Source organism: Rhinoderma darwinii, chromosome 6 (genome assembly GCF_050947455.1).
Source record: "Rhinoderma darwinii isolate aRhiDar2 chromosome 6, aRhiDar2.hap1, whole genome shotgun sequence".
Taxonomy (NCBI): Eukaryota; Metazoa; Chordata; class Amphibia; order Anura; family Rhinodermatidae; genus Rhinoderma; species Rhinoderma darwinii.
In genome coordinates, this window is record NC_134692.1 from 11,168,089 (window position 1) to 11,194,292 (window position 26,204).

Sequence of the window (26,204 nt, forward strand, 5' to 3'; positions counted from 1 at the left end):
CCTCAAAAACCCCATTGAAAACCGCGTGTTGAACGAAACCACTTAAAAAAACCGGAGCTGATTTTTACAGGCAGAATTTTCCGCCTGCAAAGAACTGTCTGACGTCCAGATCGGTGTCCTCACCTGTCCAGGTAGTGCGAGTCGTGGCACGGCTGATAATGGAGAAAATTCCTCAAAAACTGCTGTGTCCCCCAGAACACTACGATCATAGCCGATCCCTTCAAAGGTGATCAGGGCAGAGTCTCCCCCTAGGATGTGAACAGGAACAGTCACCTGTGTGTGGGAAATAAGAGGCCATTATCAGGACACAACCCGGCAGACAGTATGAGATCCGGATGTATGTTCAATGCTTACCCAATACGTTTTCGCCTCCAATGGTGAAAAGATCCAATCCACAAATGCAGTTGCCCCTGGTAGTATTTCCCCTCTGGGGTTCAGGCACTGGAATATGGGGTGGTGGTAGTTCTGTTCTTGGACCTCCCTCAATGGTTCGAGCTGGATTTCATAGATTACGGCTACAGATCCTCCATTAAACAGCTCGTAGATCTAGATTATGTGATGAATGTGCGTTAATAGTGACACGCGGTAAGATCACATACCATAGAGCTGTACCAAGTGGGGAGGAGGTGATCAATTGTATAAGGTACGGACAGAATACTTGTGTCTCCAGGAAACACCATACAAGTGAGAGTAGAATTGTGGTCCCATATAGCGACACTTCTCACAACATCCTACCTGTTTTGAAGGACTGGAGCTGCCAATGGCGACCGGGCTGAAGCGATGTTTTGTGGAGGTGAAATGTACGTAGCGTCGTTCCTTTTCTACTGTGACCCCAATGAAGTTTAGCTGGAATACAAGACAATCACGTGAATGCGTCATGTTTCCCATCGAAATGTTTACAGTTACAGTCACATGAACTCTATATAAACTCTCTAAATACTACACGAGGGCACAAAGAATACCCTGTAGACTTAGGGATATCCAGCACTGGAAAAATAAAACTTCACATTTTAAAGTCAGAAGCGGGGTTTTCCATGTGTTACGCGTTTCGAGCGCTAAACCACTCTTAGTCGTAGGCTACGACTTAGTCCAGCTGGTTCATCTGAAGTCCGGCAGTCTCCACAATTCCTTGATGTTGGTCTGGGTGAGCTGTTCAATTACTCTATCTTGTATAGACATAGGGTTGAAATAAAATTTGGCCTGCCTGCCCCCACCACTAGGGGAGCTTAATGTGTACTGTTTAATGCTGATGTATAAATTCAGATGTAGTGAGCTCCCCCTAGTGGTGACTGTAGGTAGCGAGAATTGTATCATGTAACTCTGTGGCTGTGTGAAGGGAAGCAGGGGGTTTGGAGTTCTGTATCAGGGATCATCAATGAACCTGGTGCCGAGCCTGGGGGGGTTATTATGGGGACACAAAAACTGCATGGCATTAGAACCTTTTAATATGGATGATCACAGCACATACTGATCTAGGATTATTTTACTGGTCGTACATACCAAAATCTCCCGGCCATGTGATACTTTTAGAAGTACAGGCAGACGGTCGGTTCCGACAAAATCATGTCTGCCCAAAGAGAAGAAAAGATAGTTTTAGTCTTAAATCTAAAGTCTCTATAACCTTGTCTGGAGCACTGGACTCATAGGGGGAATTTATTAACTTTTCTAGGCCAGTTTTCTGGAGTAGAAAAGTCGCAAATGGTAAAACTTGAGACTTTTGTGCCGTTTTCGCCGCTCACTGCACATTTCTTAAAAGTGGGTGGAGCTTAGTGGGTGGAGCTTAGTGGGTGGGCTGCGGCCTAACAATTTATCATCATTTATGCAACAAAATGGCATAAATTATAGCGCAAATTTATACCAGCTCATGGCTGGCGTAGATTTCACATTCTGGCGCACGGACGGGCAGAGATGCGCGTAATTTATTAAGAGGTGCATTTTACTCCAACTTTCTTTATGTTAAGACTGGAGTATGAAACATCAGTCTTATGCCCCATGCACACGACCGTAAAATTTGCCCGTAATTGCAGACCGTAATTATGGTTCGCAATTACGGACCAAATGACTTCTATTGACCACGGACACCTTCCCGTATATTTGCAGGAAGGTGTCGGGGCCGTAGAAAGCCTCCGCAAAAGATAGGTCATGTCCTATCTTTTGCTTTTTACGGACCGTGCTCGTAAACTTTGTATGGGAGCACGGGCCGAAAATGCTGGTGGCAGTCCGCGGCCGGCCGTGCCCGTAATCGCGGACAGTGATTACGGGCACGGCCGTGTGCATGAGGCCTATATAAGTACTCCCCATATTGTGTAACAACTGAGCAGGTCATTTCATGTTATTTTCTCTATTCAAAGCCAGAGCTGCATTCAAAATTCTGCTGGTTGCCCTCGGAAACAGACAGCCGTTTAGCTCCACCCCACTGTTAAAGATGGGACCTAACAGCTGCGCTCTAATTGTGTGACTGTTATCTGAGCTCCCACAATGCACTGCTGTCGGGAAGCACAAAGCCACCATTAGAGGCATCATGTGACTCAAAATCAGTATAAAATAAATAAAGAGCAAATTATAGTGCCTCAATGTTTAATTCTAGCTGTGGAATATTACTCAGAATCTATAATCCCCCGTGATGTCGGGATGCTCCTTATATCAATATGGGACATTTCTATCTGTGTCGCTCACCTGTACGTTAGTTGTAGGGTTTGCTGTTGGCCTGGTTTTAGATTCCCTGATTTGGGGTTAATGGTAAAAAGTTTATTGTCCTGAATTCTCATCTGGTGAATCTCACTGGGGTCAAACTCCCAGGTCTCGGCCCAGAACTCCAGTTCTATCTGCTGGTCCGCTGGAAACAAAAAATCCCTGCAGAAGAGCACCGCATGAATATACATGACAGCGACAGGTAAGGCTACATTCACACGAGCGTGACGGATTTACGCGAGTAGAAAACCAGCGTAAATCTGTCCGTGTGCTTTGCGTTATGCATCAGTGTGCTTTGTATGTGGCATGTGTTTTTCACGCACCCGCAAGCACTTTTTTTTTCAATGTGATTGATGTGTGAAATACGGACATAACACGGATGTCGTCCGTTTGCCGTCTGTGGTTTTCACGCACCCATTGACTCTAATGGGCGACTGGGTGCGTGATAACGCACCAATATAGGATATGCAGTGAGTTTCACGCAATGGACACTCGCTGCGTGAACATGTGTGAATGGCCCCATTGAAATCAATGGGTCCGTGTGATGTGCAGTGTTTCAATGACGCTCATCTGAATGAGCCCTAATGGGGCAAAAAAGAAATATAAATTGCCTGGAACAAGCGAACAATGCTCAGTACTATAGAAATGGGGCAAGTATATTCGAAGAACGCTCCACATCATTTCTGTTGCTAATGTCTAAGAATAAAATTGTAACGGTAGATATACTGAGCGCTTTTATAATACCCGACTGCACTGACACAAAAAAAAAAAATCGTAGAATCTTAGAATGGTTTCCGAAGAGGTAGTTCACGCTGAGTTTTTTTTAGCTGATTTTGACCCGGAAACCGCGCCAAAAAAGGGCCAAAATCACCCCTCAATCATTTCAATGGGAGGCAAAGGCATTTTTTTTCCCGGGCAGCTTTTGGCCTCTCACGGAAAAAAAAAGCGGCATGTCCTTTCTTGCCGCGGCTTCCGCATCTGACATCCCATTGAAATCAATGGGAGAAAGTAAAGACCTGCGGCGCTCGTTTGTGAGCGTTCTTCGCAGCGTTTTTTGGCCGCAGTCCTTGCATTAGCTTCAATGGCCATGGGCGAAAAAAGCCACTAAAAACGCGCAAAAATATGTGCAGGCAGTTCATAATCTGCCTCAAAATTCCTAAAGGAACTCAGAGGCAGATTTTTTCTGCCTGCAAAAAAAAACTCAGTGTGAACAAGGCCTTAGTGTTTTTGACGCGTTTTCAGGCGTTTTTTTTTTTTTTTTAATTAATCAAATGCAAAAAGTCTCCAAACAGTTTTTTTGCCTCCCATTGATGTCAAGGGAGGTTTAGAGGTATAAACCGCTCCAAGATAGTGCATGACATAGGTGGTCAAAAAACGTCCGGGAAAAAGACAACTCCTCTACCTCCCGGACATTCTTTGGCGTTGATTCCGACATGGTCTCCACTTCAAAATTGAGAGCCAAAAAAAAACCTCTGAACTATGCTTAAACCTCCATTGAAATCAACACGAGGCAAAAAAAGAAACCACTAGTTTGGAGCGCTTTTTGACGCGGTTTTTGACCATAAACTGTCCGCGATATTGCATTTGATTAATTAAAATAAACGGCTGAAGAAAAGTATAAAAAATGGTTAAAAAAAAATTCCAAAAACACTTGCATTTCAACATCTGCCTCAAAAATCCTGAAGAAATTTTGAGGCAGAATTTTTCTGCCTGACAAAAACCTCTGTGTGATCTGCGCCTAACTGTGTAGAGCGCCAAAGTGGAAGTAAATGTCTGACCCCTGGCATGAAACACTGCATGGAGCATTTACAGGGTATATCTGACATGACAGGCGTCCTGGCATCAGATACACCAGGTATATAAAGCGCCATGTGACCGTCCGAACTGCAGAACATTGATACGAGGTCTGAACACTCACCAGCTTACAGGTAATACCCCTTTATTTTCCAGTAGAAGAACGGCCACAAATGGGTCTGATCCTACAGGGGCAGCTCCAAAGTTGAAGTCCAGGAGGACAGGAGTGTTTACAGAGGGACATCTGCGGACGCTGTGTAGAAAAAATACAATAATGTCTGTGAAGCATTACGTATTATGTTCTTAGCCTTTGTAGGAGAGCAGACACAGGGATTTTATAAAAACCAGCACATACGGAAAATTCAGATTTCCTTCATAGCAACCAATTAGATTATTGCGTTCATTTCCAGCTGTAATCTGATTGGAAGCTATGGACATCGCCAATACTCTCATATTGGTACCTGTGTCGTGTGGGAACCCTGTATATGAGCTCTCCTGGTGTGGGGTCACTTTGCAGACAGGAATTGAGTCTTTCCAGAGAAAAGAGTTTCCAGAGCTGGGTTTTACCAAGGGCACTAGCGCTGCCCGCCGGACATCCATCCACCACAGAGAAGGTTGGGTATACACCCTGCGCCGTCACAGTACATAGAAACTGCTCCTCGCTGGTAGCATTTGCAGGATCCAGAGCTGCAGAGAGAGGAAGGTCAGGTTATATCTATGAAGATCTATGAGCGGCTAACACTCATCGAGAGGTTAATGATGGCAGATTGATTTTAAAGGGAATGTATCATCAGAAAATGACTTATTTAGATTGTGAGCCCCAATGGGGACAGTAAGTAAGGACCTCTGTACAGCGCTGTGTAATATGTTGGCGCTATATAAGTAACTGAAATAAATAAATAAAATCAATAATTTTTGGTGGTGTTTTATATTTTTAATGTGACTATCTAAATAAAAAGTCTTGAAATACTCCAGTTCTCACACTGGCAACTAGAGCACTCACAATAGGCTGACATTTCCTGTTGTCTGCAGCTCACTTGTCAGCTTTGCTGTGTAGACTGAGACAGCGTCAGCAGAAGGTGGGGATTAAGGCCTCATTTACACGAGCGTAATATACGCGCGTGCGACGCGCGTGCTTTTCACGCGTGTCGTACGCACATATATTACTCTATAGGGCAGTGCAGACGATGCGTGAATTTTGCGCATCGCGAGTGCGTTGCGTAAAACTCACGACATGTTCTATAATCGTGCGTTTTTCGCGCATCACGCACCCATTGAAGTCAATGGGTGCGTGAAAACCACGCATGCCGCACGGAAGCACTTCCGTGCGAACTGCGTGATTCGCGCAAGAGCTGTCAAACTGAATGTAAACAGAAAAGCACCACGTGCTTTTCTGTTTACAAACATCCGAACGGAGTGTCTTAGAGATGACCGAACCGAACTTCACCGGGTTCGGCCGAACTCGTTTTGACCGAACCCGGCAGGAGATAGTCACTGTGCAGGGTGCTGAAAGAGTTAAACTGGTTCAGCACCCTGGACAGTGACTTCCGATTCCAATATACGTGAACGTGTAAAAAAAAAAAAAAGTTCTGACTTACCGATAACTCCCGGCTTCTTCCTCCAGTCTGACCTCCTGGGATGACAATTCAGTCCAAGTGACAGCTGCAGCCAATCACAAGCCAAGCACAGGCTGCAGCGGTCACATGGACTGCTGCGTCATCCAGGGAGGTGGGGCCAGATGTCAAGAGAGGCGCGTCACCAAGGACGCTTCACCAAGGACGCGTTACCAAGGCAACGGCTGGGAAGTTCTCGGTAAGTACGAAGCTCTTTTTTTTAAACAGGTTACTCGATATGGTGATCGGAATGCACTGTCGAGGGTGCTGAAAGAGTTGCTGCCGATCAGTTAACTCTTTCAGCACCATGGACAGTGACTGACGTCGACTAGCCTCATCTCTATGATGGCGGCTGCGCGAAAATCACGCAGCCGCGCATCATACACGGATGACACACGGAGCTGTCAAGTGCCTTTTGCGCACGCAAAACGCTGCGTTTTTTTGCGCGCGCAAAACGCACACGCTCGTGTAAATGAGGCCTAAATGACAGATGACCGTTCTATTGTATTACTGAAAGATAGATAAGGCAGGATAGCAACACTAGACACACAGAGAAGCCTCCGAATGCGGCTCCTCTGGTCTCTGAGGGGAGGGGCTGAACTTTATCATTAATCTATTGATAGTTCTTAACTATTAACTTTTATTAATTGCAGCTGCCATAAAGCACACACACCATTGCTGCACTGCCAATACAGGCAACACAGAAGGAAGTGTGTGTCTCCAGTATGGCCGTCCCCAAAAAAGTTTTGAATTAAAAAGAAATGAATATATTTATTGTGTTAAATCTGCTTGAGAATTGCATAATTTCTATCTTTGGTAGTAAGCGCTTCTTACACGGGCCAATTATCGGGCAAACGCTCGTTCATCCGCTGATCGTATCGTTTTAAAAATGAAAAATATTATCGTTGTCACATCATGGTGCGTAAACAGGGAGACGCGCTGCCGACATGATAATAATGTATGGAGACGAGTGGTCGGAGTAACGAGCCCTCGTCCCCAAAAGAGCAAACGAGCGCCGAACGGTCTCGTTGATCGGCGCTCTTTTACACGGCCCAGGACAGGCTATACAGAAACAGACACACCTTTAGGTGAGAGGATGCAGTAGTTGATAGTCCAGGTGTACGAGACCCGACGGGCAGGACGAGCCGTGACTCTGATCCTCAGCTGGGTACGTGCCGGCAGTCTGCCCTTTTCATGCTCAAACTCCAGAGCTGTGTAGAAAAAGAGAGAATGTAGTAGAAGCCTCAGAATGAGTGTGTATGGTTTGGTATAAACTTTTAGAAAAATTATACTTAATATTTATTTTCTCCTTAGACATATTAAGGTCTTAGAAAAAAAAAAATGTAGTGCATTCCGGGGGATTCCAGGCTGTTACCTCACAGATAATTGTATAGACAGTAAAGTCTTGTTAGGCCTTGTTCAGACGAACGTGTTCGGTTTGCTCCCACAAAAAACGTACACGTTTTCCATGCTTTGCAGTTCTGTGTGGCATCCGTGGGTGTTCCACGTGGCATCAGTTGTTGATGTCTGTTTACGTACACATTTCTTTATTTAACTTTTTTTTTCTCTTAATTTCTTATGAAGTGTTGCGTGAATCACGGAGAGCATGCGGATGTGCGTCCGTGTGCTGTCCGTGATTTTTACACACCCATTGACTTCAATGGGTGCGTGATGTGCAAAAAACCGCACAAGAATAGGACATGCAGTGAGTTTCTCGCAATGGCTGCATGAAAAACACTGCGTGTCTGAATGGCCCCATTGATTTGCATAGGTCAGTGTGACGGCCGTTGTTTTAACGTCCGTCACACGACCTATTCAACGTTCGTGTGAATAAGGCCTAAGTCCTAAGGCTGTGTTCACATCTGCGTCAGAGGTCAAAATTACCAGAAAACAACGGACACTATGATGAAAACCTGACAAAACCCATTAATTTAATGGGCCAGATTTAATAATAGTGTCTTCAGTTTAGACAGCTTAGGAATGTACTAGTTGTGCAAAATGTATCACAGTGGCTCATGCTAGATGATAAGTTTGGCATATCTTCAGACACTTCCATCTAACTTTTTACCACCTCGTGGCTGATTTTAGACCAAAATTTTGGAAAATGTTAAGTCGCGCCCCTTTCTTGCTAAGCCACACCTCCTTGTCAGGTGAGATGCAAAAAGTGTGTAATAAAACACTTTAGAAATGTGGCGCACGGAATTGTAGCTCCATTTAAGCCAGAATTCTGTCACATTTTCATTAGTAAATCTGCCCGAAATCGTTTTGTCGGGCAACATTGGTGTCTGTCATGCGATGGATCGGTCCCTTCTGGTTTTCCGATTTTTCTGTTCCTGTCACGGAACAGAAAACAAAAAAACAAACAAATGCAGATGTGAACCGAGCCTTCCAATTATCTGGATGTAAACAAGATTTATTTTTTTCCATTCAGTGACAGCAAGCAGAGATCTATAAGTTGGTGAGAAACTGAAGGGAAAATATCTCATGTATTTAATATTAGATTCATTAATTAGATGTAAGTCTGTAGCAGAGAAATAATGTGTTTTTGTTTTTCTTTTTTAAAGTGTTGTAGTATTTATTTTTTAAAACTTCCCTGGTGGCGGCCATATTGGAGACTTCTCTCCTCACTATATGGACCGTGTGTGCTTTATGGCTGCTGAAATGAATGGGAGTGAATTGACAGAGAAATGTAATAGATTATTACAGTCTCCAGGGGGAGTACATCCCCTCCCCCAGAGAACAGGGAGTGACAGGTGTGTGTAGAATCTTACTATCCGGCCTTATCAAGGCCTTCAGCAGCACAATAGAACTGTCATTAACTCCCCTGCTCTCTAATGATAATGAGATGACTCTGTTCATTCTATCCCAGTCTATACAGCAAAGCTGACAAGTGAGCTGCAGAGAACAGGAAGTGTCTACTCCATTGTAAAAATTTTATGTGGATAATAAAAAAAAATACAAAACATTTAAAGAAAAAAAAATGTTAATAGTAAAAACCTGATTAAAATAATTTACTCTCTTTAGATGATACTTTGACTTTAAAACGCAAAGAGCTTAATTTATCTGTGATTTATTTATCACAATAATCTGTAGCATGGCATGTATCTCGAAATAGCCGCGAGGAGTTAATAGTCGAACAGTTACTCACCCACAGGGTCATTGATGACGTCATCGGGGTCACATTCTCCAGAAACCTCCTGTTTGGCACTGAGTGTATACTCCAGGGTGCAATCGCCGTCATTTGATAAAAGCAGATCACATGACTGAAAACTCCCAACCAAAACATTCCCCAGGTCCACCGACTCCTGCTGTGTCTGGAGGAAACAAAGATGTAATATATCAGGAGCGAGTCCTCCCCCACAGTAATGAAGCCTTCAGTCTGCGGCGGCCTTACTTACTGACAACCGTCCTTTACAGCCTTCTCCATTGATACGCAGGATGTAGCGGGTTTTTGGGCTGTGCTCTGGATTTCCATCGGCCGGCCATGATAGTACGGTGGCTTTAACAAAGTAATTTCTTTCTTCTTGTGGCACAAATGACCACTTCTGTGCCTGTCAGACAAAATAACACCACATGAGAGCCATAGCTGCAGGCCAAGTATATCTAGAGCAATTACTAAAGGGCATACGAGACAACATGGGAGGGGGGCACCAATTTAGGTGGCCTCATCAACCTTCTCCATCGGCAATGTGAACTAGCACAAGGTTCCCCCGCTATGCAGGTTGTGCAGTCATCGTATACATGACAAAGCGGAATTGGCCCAAGGGTCATACTGCCGTCTCTTCTACATGGGGGACTATTCATCCATTAAAGTGGGACACACTCCAAGTTTTGCGAGACACTTGCCAGCTCTTCTGGGAAGGTAGGGAACCCCTCTTTAGGGAACCCCCAGACAATCTGAAGGGGTTGGCAAGTAAGCAGTGTGATCTGGGATAATGCTGTAACTAAGCTGCACTGAAGTGCGGGTCATATATCTGTAGATCTGTCAAATCTCTCTGATGTGGCCTCTTACCGAGATTTCATTTGGTCTGATGATCCCTGATCTTGGATTTACGGAGACGTCTTCCAGGTGTCCTTGCTGGATCCGCCACTCGAAGTGCACAGGGACCCTGGAGACGTTCCTCAGAGAATAGGAGCGGTCGGTCTGGTTCCCCACGCAGGTCGGTTTGAAGTAAAGATTTCCCTCCGTCTCTAGAGACAGTTGCGGAGTTTCAGCTCGACAGAACAAGACAATCTCCTGCCGGATATAAAATACAGGAAAATGACCGCTGGGCATTCTGTAACATCTCCACGTATCAGTGGCCGGAGCAATATTGTCAGATGGTGAAAGATAAGAACATTCTGTCCGTCAGGAATCACAGCAAAATGAGAAAAGACAGAAGGTGTTGGTAAAGAGCGGGGGTATTTATCACAGCGTCCAGATGTTACATAGTCCTCAATAGATTTGCTTGAGTCGGATACACTGCGTAAAAATCACACAGCGGATCTGACCTGGATCCCGCAGCACCTAATGTACGAAAAATCGCACCACATTGTGGTGCGGTTTTTCAGACGGAATTTCCGCTGCGTATAAATCGCTCATACTTACCCCCTCCCACCTTTGACATCCGCTCGGGCCTCCTACGATAACGTTGCAGGCCATGTGACAATCACAGGCTGCAGCGGTCACATGGGATGAAACATCATCCCAGGAGGCCGGACTGCAGGAAGAAGGAGGGCCTTCTGGGTAAGTATGATTATTTTTGTTTTCTGGAGTTGTGATTTTTTTCTGGCATTTTTCCATGGGTTTCTCCATAGAACTTAAAAAACACATGCAGAAAATTACACAAAACGTCACCAAAAAAACGCATTAGAAAAAGTGTGCAAGGCCTAGTGGTTGTTGCATGCGATTATGCAGTCAATGCAGTTTTCCATAGCCGTTCTCGCAACATTTACAAACATATTGCAGCAACAATTGCGTACATAAACATGCACTTTTTTTCGCAAATTTTAGCTTGAGTTCACACTGGGTCAAAGCATGCAGCGTATCCGTCCTGTGCGCCGAAGGAAATTCCGGGCGAAAAACCACACCAAACCGTGGTGAGGTTTTTCGCCCGGAATGTTCGCTGCGGAAAACTGCATAATTTAGCTGGCCTGCTGCCTCGTTTTATCCCAGGAGACCGCTGCAGCCAATGATTGGCTGCGGCTGCAGTCACAAGGGATGAAACGTCATCCCAGGAGGCCGGCCCTCTGACGTCATCCAGGCCGGCTTACTGGGATGACGTTACATCCTATGTGGCGGCCGCTACAGCCTTTCAGGCGAAAACAGCTCCTGAATTTCAGACGTGATTGCTCGTACTCGCGTTTTTCGCGACGTCAATTACGGACGTAATTGGAGCAGTTTTTCAATGGAGTCAATGAAAAACGGCTCCAATTACGTCTCAAGAAGTGATATGCACTTCTTTGACGCAGGCGTCTTTTTACGCGCCATCTCTTGACAGCGGCGCGTAAAAAAAAAGCCCGTGTGCACAGAACATCGTAACCCCATTGATTTCAATGGGCAGATGTTTGCCGGCGGTTTGGAGCCGTATTTTCGGATGGAATTCGAGGCGTAAAACGCCCGAATTACGTCCGTAAATAGGGCGTGTGAACATACCCTGAGAGTTACGGAAACAGCTAATCCCGCTAGCTGCCGCCTCACCAGATGGATCGGGAGTCAGGGGACCCCTGTTCTAGGGATAGCTGCAGGTTCCAGAGCTGAGATCAGCATCGATCAGACATTTATGGCACATCCCGTAGGTATTCCTTAAATGGGTCTTAAGCTTTGCACACTTGGCCAGATGTCTCACCTGGATCAGCCTGTTCTATTCCCTGCTGTGATGACTCTTCCCTTTTCTACTTCTATGGGAGATCTGAGAGATTCCCACCATTTAGTAAATCCCTCCTAAGGCCATGTTCACACGCGCTGTTTTCAGACATAATTCTGGCATTTTACGCCTCGAATTACGCCTGAAAAAACGCCCCTAATACGCCTACAAACATCTGCCCATTGCTTTCAATGGGTTTTACGGTGTTCTGTTCCCACGAGCCTTAATTTTACGCGTCGCTGTCAAAATACGGCGCCTAAAAAGACGCCCGCGAAAAAGAAGTGCATGTCACTTCTTGGGTTGTTTTTGGAGGCGTTTTTCATTGACGCCATTGAAAAACAGCTCCAATAACGGCCGTAAAATACGCCGCGAAAAACGCGAGTTGCAACAAAAACGTCTGAAAATCAGGAGCTGTTTTCACCTGCTCCGTATTTTCAGACGTTTTTGGTCACTGCGTGTGAACATACCCTAAGGGATGATGATCGTCATGTTGCCCTCCCCCAAAGAAATGCCAATCAATAATTCAGCCATAACAACTCCCACAGGGTTTGTCACCCAACTTTTTATTAATAGAAAATCTGAAGCTGGAGACGTGTCACTGCATGGGGAGTTGGAGCTGTAATGGCGGCCATATCGGTTGTCAGCCTGCTATACAGAAACAGCAACTGGGAAACAGAATATTTAAGAGAACGACTCCAGACAAATATGTGTCTTGAGGGCTTCATCAGTGCAGGTAAGACTCACCTGAGTGTAGTCGGGGCTGGCGTTCAGCTGCAGCGGCACGGTGTGTTTTACGAGTCCACTTTCACTAGGACTGGTCCTTACTAGTAAAATCTGATGGGATCCAGGGTCCAGGTGACCAGAGCTTGGTTTTACCTGGACACCAGGGCAGCTGTTCTCATCCACCGCATAGGTCATTATCGTAGGTCCTGTATTCTGCAGCAGTAAACTACGATGAGTGTGGCCATCTTGTTTGGCCGGTGGAAACACCTGCAAGAAATGGACAGACTGTGAAGCTCTATATCTTCTATATTACCCTTATATCTTACTTTTGCATTTCTTACCATCCGTGGGGAATCGAGAACACATCTGGGTACAAAATGTTCCTGTCCCAATGCAAAAGTGTGCCCCCTCGCCCGAAGTGTAATGCACCATGGTGGACAAATAGCGATATCCTTCACATTACGATAATCCCGCAGAACCTGCCGATAAAACATTCATTCTCATTCTAGAGTCTGACTGTAAATTGCAAAAATTCTTGGAAACACTGAATTATTCACTATAAATTCCTATTTTATCTAAAGAAAGCTTATTTATTGTATAATGAAAACTTATGCAACTTTCTACTATACTTTATGTTTCAACTGCTCACCATTTTCAGAATCTCTGCTTGCTGTCTGTGACTGGAAGCATTCTAGTTTGCATCCAAAAGCTGAAAACCCATCCTAATCATGTCCAACTGACAGAGGCGCACAACTCAGTGCTGATACACTTTAACAATACTTTCACCTCAAGTTAGTCAGCCTCTGGATGCAGAAAAATGTTTAAAAAAAAGTTTCAATTGACTGTCAGCAAGCATAGATCTTGAAAATGATACGATTTATTTTATTTTTTTAAAAGTATATAAGCTATAGTAACTTTGTCCAGGATACAGACATTGCACCACAGCCCATAGCCATTAAATGACGCGGTCATGTGACATTACATAGTTTAAGGCCCTAAGCACACAACCGTAAAATCGACCGTAATTACGGGCCCATTCATTTTTATGGCCGACGGACACCTTCCAGTATGTCTACGGGAGGGTGTCCGTGCCGTAGAAACCTGCCTAAAAAATAGGACATGTCCTATTTTTTTAATTTACGGACAGTGCTCCTATACTCTATAATGGGAGCCGTCCACGGCCGGCCGCGCCTGTAATTACAGGTTGTAATTACGGGCACGGTCGTGTGCATGAAGCCTTACTCTTTATTATTGATCTTCTTATTTCACACTGACCAATTATTGTTGCGAGTGTAACGATAATTGACCTGTGTGAACAGGGATTTATACACTTCTCTTACCTTATAAAAGACAAATCCCTCCAATTCTGCAGCATACAAAGTATTTGTTTGTGATGGATGGAAGATGACTCGGAAAGCTGTGGACTTGAGTGGTGGGATCTCAGTGCACTCAGGGGTGATCCGGAAAGGGCTGTTTGGCTTGCAGGTCCAGACGAGTGTCACCTTTCCCTTTGTGTGATTGGTCAAAGAAAGAGGAAGAGGTTCCTGAGAGCTGCGTTCACAGCGGCCAAAGTTAAAGTCTCTGGCACTGGTGGTGACATGTGATGTCGACTCGGAGGCCTCATCATCGAAGAATTCAGAAGCAGCGTCATTGAGGACACACTTCTCAGGAGATGGGTTATCTTCATCCTGGAAATAAGAAGTGACCAGACTATATCAGACCAGGCTACAATACAAAGATGAAGGGGAAAAAATATAAATAATGCAAATGGGTGCAACAATCATGCCTGCAGGACAAAGTGAAAATAGTTTAAAGTGTACCTATACTTTTAAAAACTTTTGACATGTCATAGTAACATGTCAGAAGTTTTGATCGGTGGGGGTCCGAGCACGGAGACCCCCACCGATCGCTAAAACAAAGCAGCAGCGCTCGGGTGAGGGATGTGCTGCTTTGTTCCTGATCAGATTTCCCTGGAGCGGTGTACGGGGTCAATAAAAAGTCTATGAGTCCGTAAATCGGCTTTCAAAGGAACGACAATCAGAAACTAAGCAGCACATCCCTCACCCGAGCGCTTCTGCTGCTTCGTTTTAGTGATCGTTGGCAGTCTCAGTGCTCGGACCCCCACCGATCAAAACTTCTGACTCAGGGCTTATTTACACGAACGTGATATACGTCCGTGAAATGCGCGTGATTTTCACGCGTGTCGTACGGACCTATGTTAGTCTATGGGGCCGTGCAGACTGTCCGTGATTTTTGCGCAGCGTGAGTCCGCTGTGTAAAACTCACGACATGTCCTATATTTGTGCGTTGACTTCAATGGGTGCGTGAAAATCACGCATGCCACACAGAAGCACTTCCGTGGGACGAGCGTGATTCGTGCAACAGCAGTAAAACTATGAATGTAAACAGAAAAGCACCACATGGTTTTCTGTCTACAAACATCCAAACGGAGTGTCATAATGATGGCGGCTGCGCGAAAATCACGCAGCCGTGCATCATACGGGGCTGACACACGGAGCTGTTAAGTGCCTTTTGCGCACGCAAAACGCCGCGTTTTTTGCGTGTGCAAAACGCACACGCTCGTGTAAATCCACCCTCATCCCTATGACATGTCAAAAGTTTTTAAAAGTTTAGTTACCCTTTTTATTCTCAATAAAAGTCTCAAAATAGATTTCTAAAACCCATGTCAGCAAAACGAGAAGACGACTGGGCAGGATTGAAGGAGAGTGGTATTTTTCCTTTCAAAGCCTATAAAGGATTATTATTCTCCTTAGAGCAGGGGCAGCGATATACAGCAGGGAGCCCCTGGGCAAGAACAGAATGGGGGTTCCTTGCTCTCCAAAAGAAAATTTGCTGATAGAGCACAAGGACCACAATCCAGCAAATCCCTCAGGAGCGTGCCAGATCCTCTCTTGCAATGCCCAGCAATTTTGAGCCATGGGAGTCATTGGTGCACTCTCTTACATGCAAGCTGGTGGAGAGTAGGAAGTTCTGTTATATTCCTTTTAGATGGCGATGGGTCCCTATAGGGCACTTTCTTCTGTGGGTTCCCATGCATAACACTGGGGTCCTGGGTTCGAATCCGACCAAGGACAACATCTGCATTGAGTTTGAATGTTCACCCCATGTTTGCGTGGGTTTCCTGCCACACTCCAAAAACGTTATAGGTTAATTTGCTTCCTATGAAATTGACCTTTGTCTTTGATAGTGAAATAAGATTGTAAGCCTCATTGTGGACAGGGACTGGTGTCAATCTGTACTGCGCTGAAGAATATGTCGGCGCTACATAAGCAACAGAAATAAATAACATTTATGTATTCACAGGTATCCTTACACATAGTGTAAGAGATGAAGACTTGGACAATGTATAAAGCTGGTCAGAGGATTTAGTACAGATTTACATAATGCTATTCACAGGCGGTGAAAAAAATTTGTGCGGATTTAAGGCTGGATTCACACGAGGTCATTACGTCCGTAATTGACGGACGTATTTCGGCCGCAAGTCCCGGACCGAACACAGTGCAGGGAGCCGGGCTCCTCCCATCATAGTTATGTACGACGCTAGGAGTCCCTGCCTTTCCGTGGAACTACTGTCCCGTACTGAAAACATGATTACAGTACGGGACAGTTGTCCAGCAGCGAGGCAGGGACTCCTAGCGTCGTACATAACTATGATGGGAGGAGCCCGGCTCCCTGCACTGTGTTCGGTCCGGGACTTGCGGCCGAAATACGTCCGTCAATTACGGACGTATTGACCTTGTGTGAATCCAGCCTAAGTGCATGCTGCAAATTTCTCAATCCACAGCGTGCAGAATCTGTTGCAGAAAAATTCCACCCCGTCTGAACAAACCCTTGTAATCCCCATTACAAATGTAACCTGTTTAAAGAGAGCTCCAGTGGTGTCTGTGGTGAGCGCTCCGCTTTCCAGCATGGCGTCCAGAATGTCAGGAGAGTAGACAGATAACCCACGTGCCATATTAGTTCTGTAGATGGAGAGATGTTTTGGAAGCATGACGGCAGGTTTATCCATATCCGAATGACAAGTGCCAATCAAATCCACAAGCAGAGGATCCTAGACAAAAACAGACAAATTCTTTATCGACCAATATCCTTAAATACGAGCTCAATCCTAAGAGTATATGTTTACTCCTTGTTATGGAGGTACCTGGTGATGGATGAGACAGGCGACCCTCCGATAGTGCGGGATCGGGTGCATCGGAGAGAAGGTGATCTTTATACTCCGAGTCTCCCTGGGAACCAGAGTTCCATAAGGAAGATCAAAGGAAAAAACGCTTTCAGTGCTGTCAATGTCAAACTGGTAGACTGCGAGCACATCGGAGGCATTGGTGATTTCTAGGGTTCGTAGAACCTTCTCGCCCAATTGCAACAAACCAAAATTGACTAAAGACGTCTGGAGAGAAACAATGGGCCCTGCAAAAACAATGTCATGAAGATAATGATCATTAAAATATAAAGCGAATACCGTGTAAGTGAGACTGCTGTCAAGACATCAGTAAATTCCCACCCATAAAGATAGAAATGACCTTCACCCTCTGTAGCCAGAGTCCCTCCCTTAGGGCACCCAACATTGGCGCCCTTAGCTATCGTTATTTGGTTGCCGCGGCTTCCAGCTCATCTTCACTATACTTAAGGCTGACCATAGACATAGAAAACTGATGGCATGACTTGCATATTTATTTTAATAGGGAGAGGGGATAAGCAGCTGCCAGATAGCATGGCACCACCTATCTCACACAAAGGATCAGGTAGGTTCAAATCCATCCGTCCAATCCTTCTATCCCAGAGTACCATTGGACATGAGATAAAAAAAATTGGCCATCAAACAGTAGTTGTCATGTAACATTTTTGTGTCCTGGAAATGAGGCCGGGGTTAGCTCTATGTTGTGGCACCGGATCTCTGCAGATGTCCTTATACTGTATATGATGAAGTGCCTTCCGAATTTTAGTTAAAGCACCAAAGTCCCATTCTCCAAAAGTATAAATGGAGCAATTCCACCTAATTCCAACTTATTTTAACTTTTTGTCTGGACCAGGATTCTTTGAGGCAAGACGCTGCAGTCAAACATCCCCAAATCCAAATCTTAATGCCCTTTATCACAAACATAATTTTGCCACCAGCGTTCATCCTCTGTTGCATACAGGGGAGTACAGCGAGGGCCCCGTTTTATCATTGATGACCTGCTTTGCAAATGGTCCATGCCACCCTGCGCTCCCCTCCCCACTCGAGACTGAAGACCTACACCAGTCATATGCAGCACCCATTGGCTTGGGGGATTGGGCCAATCTGGGCTGAGCACCATCTCTTCAGGAAGCCGATAGAAGCCACATGGGCTACCGCTATGGTACAGATGCCTCTATTTGCCACCGTATTATTTGTAATATTGCGCAGCACTAGGGAATATTTTTAGTTGTCTACAAATGCCAATACTGAATAATATTGTATTATTACCACAATGTTTAGTGAACTGTTACCTTTACATGTTCCAAACACCTTGAGCACCGTCCTCGTGAGATTACCGGCTGGAATAACCTGAAAATAGTCCACACTTTCCTTGCCAACTAAACGTGGCCGAAACTGCAGGGGAACTCTTATCTTCCCTTGTGCAGGGACTACACCACCGGCAACGTCACAAGAAAAGTTACAGTCCACTTGGGAAGAGTGTTTCTCTCGTTCAATACGGAATGGCGAATCTACCTACAGGTCAAAGAGAAATGATCGTTACAATCAAGTATATATATATACACACACCGGATGACCTCGTACATGGGACATTTTACTGAATAAATGGGTTTGTCTGAGTTTAGAAAAAAGGATCTATCCATGAGCTGTGTCTGGTATTCAGTTCACTTAAATAGGATTGAACTGCAATACCAGAGACCAACCATAGACAATGGTGGCGCTGAATAATATGGGAAAACTGCCTCTAAATGACTAAAAATATATTTGTTTTTTTACTTTAAGCCGGCCGAAAATTTCTGCAAGTAATAAAATGAAGATAGCCATGAAAGATGATGATGATAAGAACTTCAAGACACCCTTCCCCCAACTATCGCCGAAAAAATAAAATGTTTACCTAGAGATCTGACATTTATAAACTCCTGCACCATACTAAGGCCTTATTCACATGAACGTGTGCGTATTGCGTGCGCGGAAAGCGCTGCGTTTTGTGCGCGCAAAAGTTCAGTGTGACGTGTATATGGTGCGTGGCTGCGTGATTTTCGCGCAGCCGGCATCATTATGACACTCCCTTTTTATGTGACGACGGTAAAGAAGGAGGGGATTTTCTGTTTCCCTTCTCTTCTTTACCAGCTGTTACGCGAATCACGCGCGTCACCCGGAAGTGCTTCCGTGTGCCGTGCGCGATTTTCACGCACCCATTGACTTCAATGGGTGCGTGCTGCGCGAAACACGGGAAAGTATAGGGCATTTCGTGAGTTTTACACAGCACGCATACGCTGCGTGAAAATCACTGACAGTCTGAACGGCCCCATTGAGTTACATAGGTCCGCGCGACGCACGTGAAAATCACGCGCATATCCCGGATGTATATCACGTTCGTGTGAATAAGGTCTAAGGGACATACCATAGACAGGTTGTGTATTTCTATGATTTTCTCCGATATCGTGCTGACTCCAACAGATCCAAAATCCAGAAGTGGTCCCTCTTCTTCTTCCTCCTCCTTCTTTTCACCGGAATCCCCCGGCACCGTCACAAGGAGATGCGGATACTTTGCTACAACGAGGAACACACTAAACGTTAGTTAAATTAAGGCGTAACTTGAACATTCTGGTCTCATTCTCCCGTGTGAAGTTTATAATACTGGCGTCTTAAGAGGCAAAGTCCCTACAAGTTCAATCTCTTGTTACAGATATTTTTGGGACATCGGTTACAAGATGTAGATTTGAATCAAATTTGTCATTTCAAACCTTTCGTATCACAAAATGTAAAAAGTGGCGACCATTATTGTGAGCCAGATATGTGCTCAGAGCGGTTGTCACCGTCCCTCCCCCGCACTTCTTTGCAGTTCAAACAAAGTCCAATCTTCAGCGGGGGGCGCCATGAGGCACAGGAGAAAGCTCCTTCCAGGGAATATAAAATGTGTGCTTTATCCTGAGGCATGATGGGATAGAATTAGGTTAAAAAAAGAATAATTCTAATATTATTAACACCCGTACTCGTATCAGTTAACTTTTTCCCTCTGTGGTCACGTTACAGCATGCAAATGTTCTTGGAAACACTAAGGCCCCGTTCACACTGAACTCCGTCAGAATTTCTTCTTTTTTCCGCGCAAAATCTGCTCAGGAAAAAATCTGCCTCTGCTTCTCATTGAAATCAATGGGGCTGTTTTTTGCCGCTGATTTCAACACGGCTTCCATATGCTGATGCCACACAGAGCTTTTGCGCGTGCAAAACGCAGTGTTTTTTGCGCACGCAAAACGGACACGTGTGAATTAGGCCTAAGAAAGGTAATGAAATGCAGTCATGTGTTACCCTAACCTTAGATCAACTGTAATAGGTCAATCTACTAAATTCAAAGGGGAATATTTTGGATTTATTTGGGCCCACCAGATGACTCTCACGTCGACATACAGAACAGGTAAAGGTCTTTTAAATTGCATCAGTACCTCTGGTGTTATCATTGCGCCCACAGGTCATATCATTAAGGTGCCTATACAGGCTGTCGCAGCGCTGCAGTAGTTGCAGAGGGTTTTACGGCAAACTGCTGCGGTTTTGAGATGCCGTTTTTGTCCGCACATCTCGTACAGGTGAAGCACATCGAAACCATGTGCTTCACCTATACAAGTCGCACAGTCTAAAGACCACATTGCAAAACCATGTCAATTTGCGATATAACCATGTGCGGTTTTGCCACGCGGTTCTCGGCCGCAGTGTGTATGGCATCCTAAAAGAGACTATTACATTATTTGTGAAGTATCCTGAGGATATGTGCACACGACAACGCCAAATACGTCTGAAATTACGGAGCTGTTTTCAGGAGAAAACAGCTCCTGAATTTCAAACGTTATTACAAGTGCGCGCGTTTTTCGCGGCGTCTTTTACGGACGTAATTGGAGCTGGTTTTCATTGGAGTCAATGAAAAACGGCTCTAATTACGTCCCAAGAAGTGTCCTGCACTTCTTTGCCGCGGGCGTAATTTTACGCGCCGTCTTTTGACAGTGACGCGTAAAATGACAGCTCGTCTGCACAGAACATCATAAGACCCATTGCAAGCAATGCGCAGATGTTTGCCGACGTATTGCCGTATCTTTTCAGGCATAATTCGAGGCGTAAAACGCCTCCATTACGTCTGAAAAGAGGTCGTGTGCACATACCCTAAAAGTAACGGACCCCAGTAGAAAGTGATCGGCTCTGTCAGATGATGTAGGACCCGGTATCATGTCAGAGTTTACTGGACTAACCATGTTCAGATACCTAAAGGTGGATTTGGTCATCTCTAAGCAAACAGTTCTGGCGCGGTATCTCCGTTATAAGTCGTCAGATTCATGATTGGACCTTTTAAACTCTATGTTACTTTACTTACTCTCACCTATTGCAGTAAACTGGATGATGCTTTTATATTCCTCCCGCTCACCAAAATAACAAGTTGCAATCGCATTATGCACAAGAGCAATCTGTGGTTGGAAGGTGACCGTGGTCCGAACCTCACACTTGGGATCAAGAACTCCGCTGGCTGGTATCATCTGGAAGGACTCGGGTACATCCCAACGAAACTGAGTCTGCAAGTCACTGAGGAGGCAAAATCTTAATAAGCCACATGCCAACACTGTACATAATGGGGCACATTAAAGATTCCGAATTTATTATGGGGATAACAATGTAGAAAGGGATCAGAATGAAGACTCCGGAAATCCACTCATTTACCTTACATTGCGCAGGACAAACGTAGCCTGTGATGTGTCGTAGACCGCGCAGGTGGGGAGGCTCAGCTCTTCAGGGAATAGCAGCTCATGGCGGGGGAGGGTAGCGCGCAGAGCTACAGAGAAGCTGCCGTCTTCTGTTGCAAAAGTGATTGCGTCCTCATAATCCCGCTATAAGCATTGACACCGAATACAAAGACAGCAAAGGTCAAAATGGACTTGAGAGAATGGACAAGACATTATTAATCATTGTAGAATGAACGCTAGGGCTATACAGCGATTTTGGCTGCGACACAGGTCGCCCGTTCCAAACATAGTTGTGTCGCCCTGCCTGCATCGCAGTTAATGAAAGTGAATGTGGCCATGCTGCGACCCACTAGAGCCAACAGGTTCGGATTCCTTGTAACCTGGAGTCGCAACGTGCCCACATTCACTTTCGTTAACTGGCAGGGCAACACGGTGATCTTTAGTCATGCGACCTGTGCCGCCGGCCAAAGTCGTTATGTAGCCCTAGCCGTAATCTCTCTTGTATCCTGATAGTTTGTTACATTGCTTCAGTGAAGGTAAAAATGTATCAGTCTGGAGTACAGGATTGTCTACACTGGATAAAATTATAGCAAACACTCCGCTGTCAGATTTTTTAGGCCTGTATGTGTTTTCAGCTTCTCCATATAAACAAGAGTGCTCTCATTCATGCACAGCAAGCAATGATCTTGAAAATGGTGAGGAGTTGAAACACAAAATGAAAGTTGTACACCCTTTCTAATTATCACCACAAGATGGCGGCCCAAGACAAGCGATTGAAAAACGACTACTATGTGATTCTTACAAGATGAGTGCAACTTAAAGCGTCTCTGTCACCACATTATAAGTGCCCTATCTTGTACATGATGTGATCGGCGCTGTAATGTAGATTATAGCAGTGTTTTTTATTTCGAAAAATTATCATTTTTGACGGAGTTACGACCTATTTTAGCTTTATGCTAATGAGTTTCTTAATGAACAACTGGGCGTGTTTTACTTTTTGACCAAGTGGGTGTTGTACAGAGGAGTGTATGACGCTGACCCAATCAGTGACCAATCCGCGTCATACACTTCTCCCCATTCATTTACACAGCACATAGTGATCTTACTAGATCACTATGTGCAGCCACATATACACACATTAACATTACTGCAGTGTCCTTACAATGAATATATATTACCTCCAGCCAGGACGTGATGTGTATTCAGAATCCTGACACTTCGCTAACACAATCCCGACACTACAGCACAGCCAGCGTAATCTCGCATGAAATGACAGTTTACAGCGTAATCTCGCGAGATTACGCTTCCTGTGATGTAGTGTCGGGATTGTATTAGTGAAGTGTCAGGATTCTGAGTAGACATCACGTCCTGGCTGGAGGTAATGTATATTCATTGTAAGGACACTGCAGTAACGTTAATGTGTGTATATGTGGCTGCACATAGTGATCTAGTAAGATCACTATGTGCAGTGTAAATGAATGGAGAGAAGTGTATGACGCTGATTGGTCACTGATTGGTCAGCGTCATACACTTCTCTCCACAACGCCCACTTGGCCAAAAAGTAAAACACGCCCAGTTGTCCATTGAGAAACTCATTAGCATAAAGCTAAAATAGGTCATAACCGTCAAAAATTATTGTTTTTCTAAATAAAAACACACATCATGTACAATATAGGCCACTTATAATGTGGTGACAAAGACGCTTTAAATAAAGCAGATAATACCTTTTCCAGGGGTCGGAATGTGACCGGCAGAGAAAAGGACGTTCCCGCACTCAGTGTGATGGTCTGCGGGAACAGAGTCCTGAAGAAGTTGGTGACTGGAGGACTGTGAGATGAACAGAAAATTACAGTCGGTTAATACAGTATTTGTATATGGGAGTGAATACAACACATATGGGTAGATAAGATTCCTCTCTATGAATTCCTGGAGTTCCTGACACCCTTTTCCCATAAGGAAACATTGAATTCACAAAATAGTCACAGTACTCCTGCGGGCGGCATCATGCCACTGAGGAGCCCTAGCCTTAGAACTACCATCCAGGGGAGCAGGGGCAGAGCTAGGATTTCCTTTACCCGGGCAAAGGTTCAGTTTGCTTCCCTAGCTCTGTATTTAAATACCACGGTCAAGGCAAAGTGGCTTACTGGCACCCAGCCCCTGGTGTTCATGCCCTGGTAGACCCCCTAACCATGCCCCTCCTGAGACCTCAAGTGCCATCTGGTGTCAATATTCCTATAACCCAACCCTTTGTAACAGGTATCAGTTTCCTGTAGGTTCGGACCCCAAATGTTGTTATGCTTTTCATCTGCAACCCCAAGTTATACAGTGACATTGCTCAAGGGTCGCAAATCTCCTAGCGTCCATGACTGGGGGGACCACAATGGCCGTTTACATGGACCAATAATCAGGAACAATCGTTCCTAACAATGTTCATTTGAGCAATTATTGGCCTGTGTAAGGCTGGGTTTTCACGTTGCAGTAGATTTGCGGCAAAAAAATGCATTTTGACCACGACTTGTGAATTAATCCTAAACAGGGCGGTGATCGGCCGACCAACGAGAAAACACTAATTTGTCGGTTGATCACATAGTTAATGCAGTCTATAAAATCATTGCTGTCGGCAGCACATTTCCCAGTGTTTACGGGACGTGCTGCCAACAAGGATCCAAACTCATAGGAACCGAATGATTGCATTCAATTTCGTTTGTCCCCATATAGAAAGCATCGCCCCGTGTAAAAGGGCCCATCAACCCACCATAACATTGCCAAAGGATAGGTATATAGATCGCCCCCTTGTGGTGGTAACAGGCAGCTGTATGGGGGACAGTATATTAGCAAAATGCTCCAAATAATTCATACAAGACCCTAAAATTACTAAGAGCGGATTTATCCTCCAAATACTCTTCTGATTAGGTCACCGTCTGCCCCTCCTGTCACCTGAATTTTATCTTCTGTGTTCTCAGTCGGACATTTTTTAGGGTAAGATTCTTGGTGCTCTCCTTTCCTAGTTCCCAGTTCTGCCAATGTAGAGACTTGCACACCTCAAACCCCAAGATGTTGTCCTTTTCCTTCACCTTCCTGCGTATGAGGGATCGGGGCTGCGCCTCAGAGGAGACGTGTCTCTGTAACACGGGGGAATTGAAGAAATATTGCGCAACACAATGAACAAATACTTAATTTATTAGAGAGTTTTAATATGACCGGTTAATGCTGATGTTTCCCCTCCCCCTGACCTCCTCTATAGTCCGCAGGAGGCCATACATAGGGTAAGGACACACGTAGTAGCCGAACACCGAGCCGACATGTTTAAATGACAGCAGTATAACCTGCAAAAAACGTGCGGACATTACCAATGATTGAATCACCCGGCCGATTAGCTGTAATACCGCAAGTCTACTTCGTGTTTCGCGGGATCACAGCCGTTAAGTGTGTCCTTGTCCTAATGCCAAGTGGAAGGAGTCCGGTGCCACGTCATAGTCTGTGATTTCCATGGACACGACTCTTACAGGGGTCTTCCCAGCCTAGACACAGGATATGCCATAAATGTCTGATAGAGGCAGGTCCCAGCACTTTCTCATGAGGGTCTCCGAACCCTGGCCCACCTCCCCGCTGGACACCGCATCCAGGCGGAGAATCAGTGGAGAGGTGACCGAGAATTTACGGAAACAGCCAAGCTCACAGTTTCTATGGGAGTTACGGAAACAATGTAGAACAGCGAGCTCGGCTACCTCACCGCACCAGGCAGGTCGGGGGGTCTCCGTTGGGAAGATAGGTGCAGGTCCTTGAGGTGTGACCCGCATTATCGGATATTTATGGCATATTCTGAGTCTAAGATGGGAAGACCGCTTTACATAGGACTGCACTGGATAGTAGGCGCAGTTCACACCTATGTCTATGTACTCACCAATGTGATTGACGGGTTCTTGCTCTGTCCCCCAAACGGACTGGAGTCCAAAGTTCTCATGTGAACTGGTCCGAGCATCGCGCCGCAAATTCTGAAATGAATAAAGCTTCTGTGGAAACATCAGTCTGCAACCCGAGTACAAGCTCATTAGTAAATGACCCCCACACACATTACTAAGTGTCTCTCTACACAGAAGCAAAATCCCCCCTGCGCAACGTCTACCGCCATTCAAACCCACGGGCGAAACTGCAGCCGTAGCAGTCAGACGATTTTGGATACAATTGTAGCAAACCCTCAGTAGTGAGCAGTAATAGGCCTAGGTCACATCACATTAAATGGCCTTTGTTTGATGTATACATCAGGAAAAGCTCCTGGCATATATATTAAACGTAGGCTGTAAAGAATACCCAACAGTGGCATCCGTCACCCGTAGACTATACGGATATATGTATGACGCATAATTCCTATATAAATCTATGGAACAGCCCATGACATATAGGGTTAAACGTATACATGTGTCGGATGCCATACAGTGGTAGAAGTCACTCCCAGGCTGCCATGTTAAAAAAATCGTATAGCGCGCAGTATACAATATCTTGCGGTAGAGTTCACTGCACAATTCCATTGTTAAAAGAAACGGTACCAGCCCGACGAGGGCCAATGGGCACTTTTTTGGCCCTCGTCAGGGTAATGGAGTCCTATGGA

General features: G+C 45.1%; 1 protein-coding gene across 6 annotated transcripts in view; it reads right to left on the reverse strand.

Moving 5' to 3' along the window:
• Window positions 1-26,204, reverse strand: part of CFAP65 (cilia and flagella associated protein 65) — a 54,812-nt gene that overhangs the window by 26,963 nt on the left and 1,645 nt on the right. For 5 of the 6 annotated variants that reach the window (XR_012849454.1, XM_075829115.1, XM_075829114.1 and 2 more), the window contains exons 2-24: window positions 25,500-25,590; window positions 24,533-24,717; window positions 23,320-23,422; window positions 21,573-21,739; window positions 21,232-21,437; window positions 19,273-19,421; window positions 18,161-18,383; window positions 16,833-17,098; window positions 16,545-16,739; window positions 14,008-14,355; window positions 13,009-13,146; window positions 12,689-12,934; window positions 10,111-10,335; window positions 9,497-9,649; window positions 9,247-9,412; window positions 7,181-7,309; window positions 4,947-5,172; window positions 4,610-4,738; window positions 2,677-2,853; window positions 1,501-1,567; window positions 736-846; window positions 355-546; window positions 124-273 (exon numbers count right to left, since the gene is read on the reverse strand). Coding sequence is in view for 5 of the 6 variants with exons in the window: in XM_075829115.1 (XP_075685230.1) it covers window positions 124-273; window positions 355-546; window positions 736-846; window positions 1,501-1,567; window positions 2,677-2,853; window positions 4,610-4,738; window positions 4,947-5,172; window positions 7,181-7,309; window positions 9,247-9,412; window positions 9,497-9,649; window positions 10,111-10,335; window positions 12,689-12,934; window positions 13,009-13,146; window positions 14,008-14,355; window positions 16,545-16,739; window positions 16,833-17,098; window positions 18,161-18,383; window positions 19,273-19,421; window positions 21,232-21,437; window positions 21,573-21,739; window positions 23,320-23,422; window positions 24,533-24,717; window positions 25,500-25,577 (4,029 nt within the window). In the remaining variant the exon portion in view is untranslated. The remainder of the gene's footprint in view (window positions 1-123; window positions 274-354; window positions 547-735; window positions 847-1,500; window positions 1,568-2,676; window positions 2,854-4,609; window positions 4,739-4,946; window positions 5,173-7,180; window positions 7,310-9,246; window positions 9,413-9,496; window positions 9,650-10,110; window positions 10,336-12,688; window positions 12,935-13,008; window positions 13,147-14,007; window positions 14,356-16,544; window positions 16,740-16,832; window positions 17,099-18,160; window positions 18,384-19,272; window positions 19,422-21,231; window positions 21,438-21,572; window positions 21,740-23,319; window positions 23,423-24,532; window positions 24,718-25,499; window positions 25,591-26,204) is intronic. The other variant, XM_075829116.1, reaches the window with a different exon arrangement.